The 14066-nt window shown below is 38.2% G+C and overlaps 1 protein-coding gene and 1 long non-coding RNA gene across 2 annotated transcripts in view; one reads left to right on the plus strand and one right to left on the minus strand.

The window, feature by feature from the left end:
* Positions 1–978: 978 nt before the first annotated feature.
* On the plus strand, positions 979–5056 carry LOC113823201 (uncharacterized). Its single transcript, XR_003477371.2, has 2 exons — positions 979–1262; positions 3154–5056. It is a non-coding gene; the product is annotated as an uncharacterized lncRNA (long non-coding RNA).
* The window catches only part of LOC113823200 (dnaJ homolog subfamily C member 2), a 10964-nt gene continuing 1376 nt past the window's right edge, over positions 4479–14066 (minus strand). Inside the window, exons 2-14 of the mRNA XM_027375821.2 lie at positions 13923–14066; positions 11940–12015; positions 10502–10710; positions 10027–10116; positions 9643–9731; positions 8721–8846; positions 8108–8195; positions 7255–7383; positions 6874–7059; positions 6465–6637; positions 6066–6274; positions 5545–5711; positions 4479–4694 (exon numbers count right to left, since the gene is read on the minus strand). The exon at positions 13923–14066 is cut by the window's right edge and continues 44 nt beyond it. Of these exons, the coding sequence (XP_027231622.1) occupies positions 4635–4694; positions 5545–5711; positions 6066–6274; positions 6465–6637; positions 6874–7059; positions 7255–7383; positions 8108–8195; positions 8721–8846; positions 9643–9731; positions 10027–10116; positions 10502–10710; positions 11940–12015; positions 13923–14066 (1746 nt within the window). The 3' untranslated portion in view covers positions 4479–4634. The remainder of the gene's footprint in view (positions 4695–5544; positions 5712–6065; positions 6275–6464; positions 6638–6873; positions 7060–7254; positions 7384–8107; positions 8196–8720; positions 8847–9642; positions 9732–10026; positions 10117–10501; positions 10711–11939; positions 12016–13922) is intronic.

Genomic DNA, 14066 nt, shown 5'->3' on the forward strand with positions numbered 1-14066 from the left:
ATTTTGAGACTGAAGCATACTCATAGTTTCAGGTCTTTATTACTTTACATGCTACTACCAATGTTTGCAAACTCGACGTGAAAAAGTGTTTTACGCCAAACTCGCATCTGTGGTAGACAATTATCCCTGATGAGACATTCACATTGTCCTGTGTAACTTCAATGCGGTATCCAGTTGTGATCAAGCTGGCTGCGAGATGTCTGTCAGTCCCTAAGGCTCGGGAGCTGATTTCAGCAGTGAGAATTGCTGAGAATTGAATTATGGACCTCGCTAGGTTGATTGAGGATTTCTGGCTCCTAGTACAGCACTCCAACCTGCATCACTGGACATGGTATTCAGGGGCGGCGCTAGAAGACTTTTTATTTTTTTATTTATTTATTTTTTTTTTTGGGGGGGGGGGTGTCGGGAGCAAGGTTACCGAGTAACATTTTAAAAATCAAATCCACACTTCTTACTTTTTAATATCTTGTTTCGAAATGGATCAAATTGAAATGAAAATGAAAACTTCGAGAGTTACAAACCATGATCATTGATTTCTTAAATTATGCCGACCACCAAGTTTGCCGAGTAAACTGTATTTTTTTTCCATTCTGCCGAGTGAAATGACGATTTGTGACCTTTGGGGGGGGGAGTGTCGCACCCCCCCACACACCCCGTGGCATTGCGCCTGATGGTATTGTGATACATGTACCGTGGCCAAGGAGATCGACTACATCTTTGTTATCACAAATCGCTAACCATCGGGTTTACTTCACCCCCCCCCCCCCTTGTCTCTCTAGTGTCCACCTCTGGGTGTTTCACTTTGACAGAATGATGGAGGAATATGCCCAAAGATTTGTCGCGGTTATCTCCGACCAATTAGCAGCACTCGATAACCTGGTGCACCCTGTAAGTCCGTGGGACTACTTGAAGCGCAAAACTCTTGGTGCAACTCAGGGGCTCATTGACGTCATGCTAAGATAAGGCCACAAATGCATGATGCACAAGACTCAGACACTAAAAAGGGTCAAGGAACAATACCTCAAGAACCTTGCTGAGAGGTTGAAGACCATGACTTTTGTCCTACCTATCACTCCCCGAAAAAGCTGAACTCGCCAGTCTTCTGTCAGAAGACTGGTGAGCAAAAAAGTTCACAAACTTCTGAAAGAGCTCAGCAGTTGCCAATTAGAATGTTCATGGAGTAGTGCTACCTGTCTTGCAAGTACCATAGACTACGCCACCATCCTAGAGAAACGAATCAGTGCATTCTGAAATCTCCGCTGGTGAGTGAGGACTTGACTCTATTCTGTCTTTGGGTTTATATCTTCACTTATTGTTGAATCTGAAAAAAAAAAATGTATATATATATATATATATATATATATATATATATATATATATATATATATATATATATATATATATGTATATATATATATATGTATATATATATATATATATATATATATATATATATATATATATATATATATATATATATATACATATAGTAGGCCTACATGTATTTTTGTTTGCTGTGAGGGATGTCCTTTTTGCTTTAGAAATTAGCTAATATCCCACAAATTGAAGATATTTGGGGATGCTTATAAACCATTGGAAGTCCACTATCAGTCAAAACGTCCATCGTCTCCTGCATAAACATCTGTATGGAGCTCAAGTCCATCTGTTGAAAAGTACGTTGATTGTTATTTACGAAATCTGATTTTTTTTTCTCTCTCTTGGTATTAGTTATGTGCAATAAAGTACCACTCATACGGCTCTGGAATTTTTTGTTGGTTTGCATTTATCTTGTATCATTTATGATTTAATAAATATGAATAAGTGTTCTCAGTGTTTTGACATCAATCCAATTAAATGCCGTCACAAAGTAATATCTTAAATCTGGCTTTTGTAAACCTCAAGTGAAATGAAGTGACTTATCTATATCAACGTAGTTGCTATTCTTAAAACAGATAAACAATATTGCACCTCAGTTTATTTACATACTGTAGTATTTATATATTTGAAAGTATAAATATTACGTGAAGGGAAAATGCTGTTATTTTTACCTTAAATTTATTCATCTACACTACTGTCTGCGTTAATTTGTCTTAAAAGAATTCTTGCCATACCGCATTTTTAATTTTTAATCTGTCTATAGATATGAATATTGCTGAATCTGCTGAGACATGTCTTATTTTCCTTCACTGTTTTTCTGCAACGGCATCTTTCTATCTTCCCACATATTTTTATCTTCACCCCCTATTTTATCACCACCTTGTTATTCTTCCTTGTAGCTTCTCTTCCTTTAACTGCTTACCTTCCTCTCGGTCTCCCTCTTCCTCTCTCTTCTCCTTCTCCTCCCTCTCTGACCCCTTAAGTAGCCTGTGAGTGGTTCTCAAGACCTATTTTTTTTTTAGAGGCTATTGAAATGAATAACAAAAACATACACTACATGTGCATTTTTCTGATTAACGGCTCATTCTAAAAATAAACGTAACGATACATTAATCTTCGTTCCTATTAATATGTTACATATATCTTCTACTTCAGGTTAGTTCACAGCTAGACTTATTTATTTGCAACTGCCTTTTTTCCTTTTAAATAGTTGTCAAACCCTTACCCCTCATGGGGACCCTGAGGAGTGAATCATTTGTCTTCCCCACTTACACCTGGCTTGCCATAGCCAATGATAAATTTATACCCTTATTAGGGGCATTTAGGCTTGCCCCTGTATCGATGTTAACTTTTCCGGTTTTCAGAACCCTGGCTCTCCTTTGATCACGACGCCGAACACTGCTGCTACTTCCCCCTTCTCGATATCAGCTGTCAGCTCAATCCATTCCATAGCACCTACTCAGGTCATAACCCAGTCTTCACAAAGCATTCCTTCCTCTCTCCCAACATCCTCCATTTCATCTTCTCATCATCCAGTCCTCTTTATTTTCATCCTCCTGCTCCCTTACTATTCTTCATCCTTTTTGCCCATCTCTCTGTAGTTTTACCTACCCAGCACACTCCTTCTTCCTCCCGTAATCGCCCACAATTACTTCCATCTCTACAAACATTTTCAGTATTCTTATGCCTTGCCACAGTTACATCCGAGTCCGAAGCTCATGAATTACCAATTCTGACTGATCTCACTCCTTACTAGAACTGTTTCTATCTCCCCAGCTGATTGTTCTGTCAAGGATTGGCTAGACTGTGAAAACGACCTACTTGCCGACCTCGCTGACCTTAATGCAGTATCGGTAAAGTGCTACACTACTTATGCCAAAGGCCAACGAAAGTCACTGCCAAGCATACTTTCCGTATACATAACCTCCCCAATGAAGTTTATCTTGGTGGAGAATCCTGCCCTGTCAGACCATATCGATCTCTCCGGGATACGGATTGTAAGATAGTGGGAGAGAGGAACGGGTGTATAATGACCTGGATGGGGATTCGGAATGGATATTGTTGACAGCAAACCAATTGTGGTGGCTTTCATAACGCATTTTATAGGGACTTACAAGTTCGAGTCTGAGGGAGCAGTCCTCAGATTCAAACTTCACTGAGTAATTACCTGGGTGGGTGATTAGGAATGGATAGAGTTGACAGCAAACATCAATGAGGGGGTAGTAGTAGCAGTGGATGAATTCATGATCAAAGGAAGGGCAGGGGTCGGGAAAAAAGAGAACTCAAATTTAAATAAGCTAGTTCATAAAGGGTAAGCCTTAATGCCCCTAATAGGGGTACAAAATCTTCATTATTGGCCATGGTGAGCTTGAAAAATATGGGGCTGAGGGGAAGAGAAACAATCTACCCCTTAGGGTCCCCATAAGGGGTCAGGGCTATGAGACTAACGAACGGTTCCAGGAGGCCGTTCAGGACTGACACAAAGCCAGTCCTTCAACCTTTCAGCATGTCTCTCACACATTAGGAAGGGGAAAGAAGGGATTGAAGACAAGAGGGAAAAGAAAAGACCATGCAAAATTAGTTGAGGCAGGGGTTGAGGTTCACAGTTGGGGGTGATGCCCTACATTAGTCCTGTCTCCGTCTCCTATGCCTCCCCTCCACCACCAACAATAACGCACATTGGTTGGAGGGAAACATTAGCAATATCTAGAAGCAATATTATTCCAATACTCCTTCCTGGTGCAAACATTATTTTTTCTTTCCACATCTTCAGCCTTGGGCCTGTCTCATCGAGGATATTTTCCTTTTTTATATTGTAAATATAGTGTATTCAGCATAATCTATTAGTCCATGTTTTATCTACCTTTTTTAGTGGAATAATCTATTCAAAACAATATTGATTTGGAAATAATTTATTTGCTATATCTTGAAAACACGTTTATGTCAATTCAATATTAATTTATCCACCAAAATTTGTTAAATCACTATTCAATGACACTCCAATGCTCAACTTACTCCTGATACATACCAGAATACTTAATCTTTTGGTTCAAAATAGAGTATACATCATCTTGCTAAATACTGGATATTCCAAAACTCCATTTCCTTCAGTTATATGTATTTAATATTTCAGGGTTACACAAGTTAAAATGATCCACCAAGTATTTTTTTCCTTATGGAGAAACAATGTGAATGTAAATATCTTCTACATGGCAGCTTAAAGATCTCTCTTGCTCATTATTTGCTTCTTTTTTTAATTACTTCTTGGCAGCTGCAGCCTGAGCCGCTTTCTTGGCTTTCACCATCTCTACCAGTTCCTGGGGAAAAATGTACAGTGTAATGTTTAAAAATTAATGAATAAATAAATAAAGATGAATAGCATTCAGTAATGAGGTAATTTGAATGTACAAGATTAGATTACATAATTTGCTTTCCTAACTACATAGATTCAAAACTCAATTCTATAACATTTCCACAGAAGAGGATTCTAACGCATTTCATGTTTTTTGGGTGTTCTGTCCTAAGAATTTTGTTATCATAAACCTAAACAAGCTGACAGAAAAGGAGAACAGCACAGACTTATGCCATAGTAACCTAATGCTGCTGGGAACATATAATGTCCACTGTAGTTTGATTTATAAATTATTTTCAAATAGATGATGCTTGGCCACCAATGACCTCACTTAATTTACTCTTTCCTTGAGGTTTTGGATTTTTTCTACTAATGAATATTGATACTTATGATTATTATATATACAATACTACTACTAATAATAATAATAAAAAAGAAAAAGTGCAAATAAGAGGGAGGTAGGAATAGTAATTGACTCCTTGATGACACAGTATGTATGTACATGCCATCCCCAGCAGTAGGAGGGGTAAAATCCTTTTGCACTGCAATACGATATTTCTCATCTCACTTCATACTTTGAGGCTGGATAGAAAAGGCACCAAATTCTATTGGGTTAAAACTGAGAAAAATACTCTTGAAGGCCTGCCAGCCACAGACATGTCACACACCCTGGCCTAGATCCAGTTTTTGAAGGAAAAAGCCACATTAAAGCTCATAATGAAGCATCCTCATGCTACATTTTGGCTCAGGTGGTGCTTGAGACCTCCCCTATCTACGCCCTTGACTTCCTGTCTGATACAGTATAGGGACCTTACCTTGTATCGCCTCATGCAGTCTTTCTTGGTGCGATTTGGCACACATTCAGCTATACGATCCCAACGGTCGGGTGTAGACACTGGATAGGTCTTCAAAGCCTGTTCTAGTAAACGCTGCTCCTCAGGACTCCAAGCCATAGTATTCATACCCAGCATTTCTTGTGGAGCTTTGGGGGGGGGGGGTATATCATTTAGTAAGTTATATCATTTACTCAGTGTTTCCACAATCTCAATATATTTCTAATCACAAGTATGCTATATGCTATTTTTCATGGCAATACTGTGAATGGGTTGGGGACTGAGGCTGTATTAACTTATATTTATAAAGTACTTCCAGTATCCTTGCACTGGATAATTTCTTTCTAAAGACATGCATGACAAATGTGCATAGCTATCATTTCATCAGAGCAATACAGACTATATTACATGAGCAAGAACAGACTCAAGGTATAAAACATGAATATTCATCTCATGAAGAAAACCCTGATCTGACAATAATGATAAATCCCTCATATACTTACTATCGAACCTCTGAGAAGCAGTAGAATCACTAATTGATGGCTTTGCCTGTGATTTTTCAAGACTCTGGTATGCGTGTTTATTAGCGGCTTCTCGCATGTGTTGATCCGAGTGCAGTAATTCCTTCGCCTTTCCTAATACTTCCTTGGCATTCCTTGTCGTGATATTTGTTGATGTATGTTGATTGATGTATTCTGATACCACCTCCCACCTTGAAATTTAAAAAATTGTAAAAAATGACAGTAAGGTAATTTCATGTGTAAAAGCAGAAAACAAAAATTAATGCAAGTTGAATAAAAAATAAATAAAATAAAAAATAAAAAATAAATAAAAAAATAAAAAAATAAAATATAAAAAATCTATGCCATACATACATATATGAGAGAGGTAAATCTACTTACCTCTTAGTTGTGCCAGCGGGAAATAGGTTGACAGCCTTGATAAGAAGTTGTAGGTCATCCTGATTCCAAGGTTTATTAGCAGAACTATCACTGCCACCACCCCCACCCCCTTTTGCTGCTGCTGCCGCCACCTCCTCTCGCTCGCGTTTAATTTGTTTACGGATTTCTTCTACCTGTGTTTGGGGATTGACAAATATGGAAATGAACACCTTCATTGCAACTGTTCTGTGTGAACATTTTTCCTTTTAAAATTTGAACAACATTCCAGAAATTCTTTGGCATGCATGTACACAAATCCACATCTGCATATACACAGACAAACAATAACACACCCATAAGTAAAAATAAACATACATGTAAATGGATCTTTTACAAGTAGACCAATAAAAAAATAGGTGAATCCACAAACCTCTTTCATCAGAACATCTCTTGCTGTAGAATGGTTTTTCCCTGCCCGAGTAAGTTCCTTGTTCAGGTCCTCAATTTTGTTCAGTTCCAGAGCCTCACATAACAGTTCGACATCTGTCATTATCTGTACCTTGTCATCTTCCTTGGTTGCATAGTAATTATGATCCTTACAGAGTGTTCGTAGAGTCTGTAAAGAGAGATTTCTGTGTATATCTACCCGAGGTCAACAGTCTACCTGCATTCAGGTAGACTGTTTCCTACCTACTTAATAATTAATATCTCAAACTCCTATCCTTCCAAAAAAGTCAATAAAATGCCATATCTAATTCATCAGACATTTGTATTAATCCTCAATCGACAAGCAATAATTTCTTTCTCTTACCTTACGCTCTTTTTTAATGGCTTTCTTTAGTGTCTCTCTCTCCTTTTTCTCTATTTCCTGTTTAGCTCTCTGCTCTGCTTCTTCTGCCTCCCTCTTCTTCCTTTCGGCTTCTTCTGCTTCTTGTTTTATCTAAAGGAAAAACATCAAATATATATAAAACTGCAATTTAATCGGATGTACACTACAATCCGATCATATATGAAGAAACATATTGGCAAGAGTCTTTATGTTTCTATGTATTGGTGTTTGTAACTGTGTTGTATTTTAAGTGTGTATATGGGTATATGAGTGTGTGCATCTGTACATATAGATATTTGTGTATCTATGTATGTGTTGTTTATTGTCATGGACAACAACAATAACTAGAAACATTCAGAAAGGGCATACCTCCACCATGGCAATACAGCTACTGATGCAATAAAAATATTCACACTTGAAGATTTACATTAAAATTACCTCTTTCTCAAGTACACTGATGGTGTCTGTTTCTGTATCTCGCAATACTAATGCACCCTTTAAAAAATTCCTGGATCCATATCATGATCCAGATCACCACCAAAATTTAATGGCATCTAAGTTAGGCTATGAAACATCTCTGGTAAAAATTGCATAAAAAATCTGTTCATAACTTTTTGAGTTATTCTGTGCAATATCTAGACCACCACCAGAATTTGATGGCATCTTGAGTTGGGCTAAGACACACCTACAGTAAAAAAAAATCATAAAAATTTCTTCTTAACTTTTTGAGTTATCTTTCTAACCAATGTTACCAAAAACATAACCTCCTTGGCAGAGGTAACAACAACAACAATAATGATAATAAAAAAAAAGTTAGAATTAAAAACCAACTTACTCTCTCTTCTTCTTCCTGCTTCTGTCTCAGTGCATCAGCTCGAGCTTTCTTCACAGCCAGCCTTCTCTCTCTCTCTTCCTCCTTGAATCTGCATAAAAATAAAAAGTCATATCAATTTTGAATGCATGTATACTCTTGCAATACTACAAGGTGCAGGAATGTAAGCATAAAGTATGGAAATATAAAATGGGGGAAACAGGCAAGAAGAAAGAGTAAAGAAAGAAACTAACCAGAAAAAGCAACAAATAATCACAAAATAGAAACAAAGCTTTAATGCCATTACTACACAACCAAAAAAATTGTAATCTCATTAACATTAGCAACTATCAATAAAAACAAAGGTCTAAACAGTGTCACACTGAAAAAGCTTGCCTTCTTGACTATAAGGTAATAAAAAAACAGGTTCATGATTTGTAAAAAATCCAGAGGGAGTCGACAGCTTTACAACTGTTAGAGAATTCAGGGGAAATCATTGGTCCTATACATTAATCCCAGGGAGGAAATACATGTTATATATAATGAATTGAAAACTTATGCAACAAACAGCAACAAGTTATCATGAACATTACAAAAAAAGGAAACAAAGAAAAAAACTTATCCAAATAACCCATACTTTGCAATTCTGGGGTCACAGGCATATATATTGTCTACTAGTCTTCTCAGTCGAGCCATTTCTTCCTTGCGTCGACGCGCTCGCTCAACTTTGTTTTGTTTCTCTATCCACCTTCGTTCTTCTCGGCTGAAAGAGGGAGAGGTGTGAATATATACCTTGTTCATTAAAGCACCTTGGGAAAAAATTGCAATTCAAAAACATTTCTACCTTTCTTAAAAAACAAAATGAAAAGAAAGAAAGAAAAATCTTCTGAAACATCACTTTTTAGTAAAATCTATGCTACAATCAACAGAGCCTTTTTTCTTTTCACAACCCTATACTGCAATACAGGCCATAACATTATGAACGAATTCTCGAATAAACAGTGTATATATACTTTTAACTAAACTTTTTAACTTTTTCATCTCATATTACCTATTCTATCCTATAGCTCCTTCCATTTAACTACTGTTTTGTGTGTATATGTGTATATATATATATATATATATATATATATATATATATATATATATATATATATATATATATATATATATATTTATATATTTATATATTTATATATTTATATATTTACATATTCACATATTCATATACTCATATACTCATATACTCATATACTCATATATGCATATATGCATATATGCATATATGCATATTTATATTTATATTTATATTTATATTTATATTTATATATATATATATATATATATATATATATATATATATATATATATATATATATATATATATATATATATATATATATATATATACATATATATTTTTTAATTATAAGTAAAGGATATATCTAAATATAATAACATATCATTACATCAGACTGTACACCAAAAACTGAAAATAACAAAACTATGATAATAAGGATAACATTGCTAATGATAAAACCAATAAATCCTCAACTTACTCTTGGCCTTTTTCCTTCTCTTCCTCATCTAGATATGAAAACTCTCGCCAGGATTCAAAGTCGTACCAAAAGCTGTAAAACCTGTCAACCTGTCAAAAGAAATGGCACTACGTCAAAATCCTAACTACAACTTCAAACTTGAGTCTTTTCATACTTAAAAGTACATTATATTCTCAATGGTATTTGAAACATACACAAAAAATATAATCTATAAAATATTAACAATTAATCTAAAACAAACATACCTATATATAAAAACAATAAAAAAACTTCGTATTTCCAATCTGCATCCATCAACAATAATCTACTTAAATAACTGATCTCATATTCTGCAACATGGCAGAAAAAAAAAAGTTAACAAGAAGATTTTTCGGACATACACACCTTTTCTTTTGAGTCATCAGGCTTTCCTAGAAGTGGGCAATGCTTCCTTGTAGACCATCGAGTATTTCTTTCTATCACAGGACCAAACACCTGTAGAGAAAAATTAATTGTGGTGTGTAAAAAAAAAGGAAAAATCAGGCAATTTTGAATTAATGAGGAACGATACTTGAGTGAATGTTAAAGAGCTCACTTTCACCCTTTCTCCTTCTCTCTCTTTCTTTTTTATACTACTTTATTTGTAACCTCTATGCTCTATACCTATATACCTATCTATTAATGATTTGCTTTAGTTTTCTTGTTTTTTTTTCTCAATATCAACATAAGAAGAAGAGGAATAACAACAAAACTGTCAAATAAAGATAAGAGAGCATAATAAAAATAATTCCAATTAATAAAAATTAATAAAAATTACAATAAACAACAATATTGGTAACATCAACCCATAATACCTAAAATAACCCTAATAAACACCAACCTTGAAGAAATTAGCCTTATTGTTTGAAGTCACTGGCGGAATATCATCATCAAACTCAGGATCAACTGAGTCCCAGGATCGCCTTTTCACAGGGTCTCCCAGGATCTCATAGGCTTTTGTGATGCATGTGAAGTAATCGTCGTCATCGCGGATTTCCTCACCTGCGCCTCGTCTCTTGTCAGGGTGGTGGCGCAGAACCATGATGCGGTCTACCGTAGAAAATTGTCAAATGTAAATTCAAGGAGAGAAGGAGAGGGATGGCGAGAAGATAGAGGGGCTAAAAGAAGGACAGGTGGACAGGTGATGGTGGATATATGAATATATAGAGATGGATGGACAGAGAAGGGAAGGGGGGATGGGGAGAGAGGGAGAGAGAGGGAAAGGGGAGAGGGAGGGGGGGAGACAAAGAGAGAGAGGGAGAGAGAGGGAAAGGGGGGAAGGGAGGGGGTAGACAAAGAGAGAGAGAGGGAGAGAAGGAGAGAGGGAGGGGGGAGACAAAGAGAGAGAGGGAGAGAAGGAGAGAGGAGAGAGGAGAGAGGAGGAGGGGGAGAAAGAGAGGAAGAGAGACAAAGAGAGAGGGAGGGAGGAGGGAGGGGGAGGGAGGGAGGGGGAGAGAGAGGGAAGGGGAGAGAGAGGGAGGGGGGAGAGAGAGGGAGAGGGAGGGTGGGGGGAGAGAGAGAGAGAGAGAGAGAGAGAGAGAGAGAGAGAGAGAGAGAGAGAGAGAGAGAGAGAGAGAGAGAGAGAGAGAGAGAGAGAGAGAGAGAGAGAGAGAGAGAGAGAGAGAGAGAGAGAGAATAAGGGGGGGAGGGGTACCTAAAGGAATTAGAGAAGGGTAGGGAGGTGAAGGAAGAGAGGATTAAGGTGAGGGAGTGAGAGAGAGAGAGAGAGGAAAGGGAGAGTGAAAGGAATAGGGAGAGGGAAGGAGAGAGAAGGGGTTAGAGAAAGAAAGTAAGGAGGAAGGAGAGAGTGAATGCATACACCCTCTAAAAGAATCACATTTTACCTATTGTTTGCAGATTATAGGACAAGCATGCCATGTTTACTGGATCAATTATTTGTCCTACCTATCCCACCTGCTGACTCTTTTCCTTGATTTTTTAATTTTTTTTTTCGTTTACTGTTATTGGTATTCTAATACCATTACAACAATCACAACACCAATAACAACAACATTATCAATATCAATATCATAAGAAAAAAAATCTGCCTGAAAAATCAAGGAATAGAGAAATCAGGCACGTAACTAGGCCAACTAATAGACTCCTTGGTAGCTGAGCAACTGTGGAACCATCTGTATGCAAATAAAATTTACAAAAACTAGACAGTACATGAACCTGCTACCAATGGGTTGAATACACATGAGCAAATAATTGTTATTTTATCAAGCCATGATACTGTACCTCTGAACACTTTCACAGCAGACACATAATATACTCACAGGCTTTTTTTATATCATCATCAGATGCCTTATACCGGTACCTCTTCAAACCCAACACAGCATAATGGTCTTGGTTCTGAAATACATATAAAAATTAATTGGCTGATTAAAAAAAAGAGAGAAAAAAAGACAAGAGGCACAAAAAAGAAGTAGGGAGAGGAATATAAAATGGGAGGGGGTGGAGGAGAAGGAGCAGGAGGAGGAGGAGGTGGAGGAAGAGGAGGTGGAGGAAGAGGAGGTGGAGGAAGAGAAGGTGGAGGAAGAGAAGGAGGAAGAGGGGGGAAGAGGAGGAGGAGGAGGAGGAGGAGGAGGAGGGGAGGAGGAGGAGGAGGGGAGGAGGAGGAGGAGGGAGGAGGAGGAGGGAGGAGGAGGAGGAGAGGGAGGAGGAGGAGGAGGAGGAGGAGAGATGAAGAGAAGGTGGAGGTGGAGGAGGGAGGAGGAGGAGAAAAAGGCAAAGAGGGAGGAGAAAGAAGAGGAGGAGAAAAAAGGCAAAGGGAGGAGGAGAAAGAGGAGGAGGAGAAGGAGTAGGAGAAGGAGGAAGTGGAAAATAAAGAGGAGAAAGAGGTGGAGAAGGAAGAGAAGGAGGAGAAAAGGGAGGAGGAGGAGGAGGAGGAGGAGGAGAAAGTGGAGGAGGAGAAAGAGGAGGAGGAGGAGGAGAAAGTGGAGGAGGATGATGAGAAAAAGAAGAAGGATGAGGAAGGAGATAATAGTAATAATAATAAAAACAATAATAATAATAATAACAATAATAATAATAATAATAACAATAATAATAATAATAATAATAATAATAAATAATAATAATAATATAAGGAGAAAAAAGGAGGATGAGGAGGAGAGAGGAGGAGGGAGAAAGAGGAGTATGATAAGGATGAGGAGGAGAGAAGGAAGAGGAAGAGGAAGATGAGGAGGAGAGAGAAGAGGAGGAGAAAGAGCAGTATGATAAGGAGGAGAGAAGGAAGAGGAAGAGGAGGATGAGGAGAGAGAACAAGAGGAAGAGGAGAAGGAGGATGAGAGGGGGAAAAGAAGGAGGAGGAGGAGGAAGAGAAGGAGCAGGAGGAGAAGAAGAAGAGGACAAGGAGGAGGAGAGAGGGGAGAGAAGAAAAAGAAGAGGAGGAGGAGGAGAGGGGGAAGAAGAATAAGAATAAGAATAAGAATAAGAATAAGAATAAGAATAAGAATAAGAATAAGAATAAGAATAAGAATAAGAATAAGAATAAGAATAATAAGAAGAAGTAGAAGAAAAAGAAGGAGAAGAAGAAGAAGAAGAAGAAGAAGAAGAAGAAGAAGAAGAGGAAAAGGAAGAAAAGGAGGAAGAGGAGGAGGAGAGGGAGAGGGGAAGGAGCGAGAGGAGGAGGAGGAGGAGGAGGAGGAGGAGGAGGAGAGGGGAGGAGGAGGAGGAGGAGGAGGAGGGAGGGAGGAGAAGGAAGTAGAGGAGGAGGAGGAGAAGGGAAGTGGAGGAGGAGGAGGAGAAGGAAGTGGATGAGGAGGGGGAGAAGAAGGAAGTGAAGGAGGAAGAGGAGAAGAAGGAAGTGGAGGAGGAAGAGAAGAAGGAAGAGGAGGAGGGGGAGAAGAAGGAAGTGGAGGTGGAGGAGGAGAAGGAAGTGGAGGAGGAGGAGGAGGAGGAGGTGAAAGATAAGGAGAGGGAGAAGAGGAGGAGGAGGAGGAGAGAGAGGGAAGAAGAGGAGGAGAAGGAGGAGGAGGAGGAGGAGGAGGAGGAGGAAGAGGAGGAGTGGGAGGAGATGGAGAAAAAGAAGGAAGAATAGAAGAAGCAGATGAAGGAGGAAAAGGAAATTAGGATTAGGATTAGGATAGAGGAAGGGGAGAAAAAGGAGGAAGAGGAGAAAAGAGAGAAGGAAGGAAGAAGAGGCTGGAAGGAAAAAGACGAAAGATTTCACATGGCTATCAACAAAAAAAATTAACACAAAAACAGAAAAACGAATAGAAATTGTAAAAAAAATCCCATCAAATTTCCAAACTAACCTTCCAATCTGCTGGACTGAGTGATCTGAGGTACTGAATGTCATCTTCAATCTCGACTTCTGGGTTTTCTTCATCTTCACTTTCTTCCTCCGACTCTCCCGCAGAGGAAATCAAGTGCCCTCTCAAGCGCCGAGCTTCATATGC

The sequence above is a fragment of the Penaeus vannamei genome, chromosome 39 (genome assembly GCF_042767895.1).
Source record: "Penaeus vannamei isolate JL-2024 chromosome 39, ASM4276789v1, whole genome shotgun sequence".
NCBI lineage: Eukaryota > Metazoa > Arthropoda > Malacostraca > Decapoda > Penaeidae > Penaeus > Penaeus vannamei.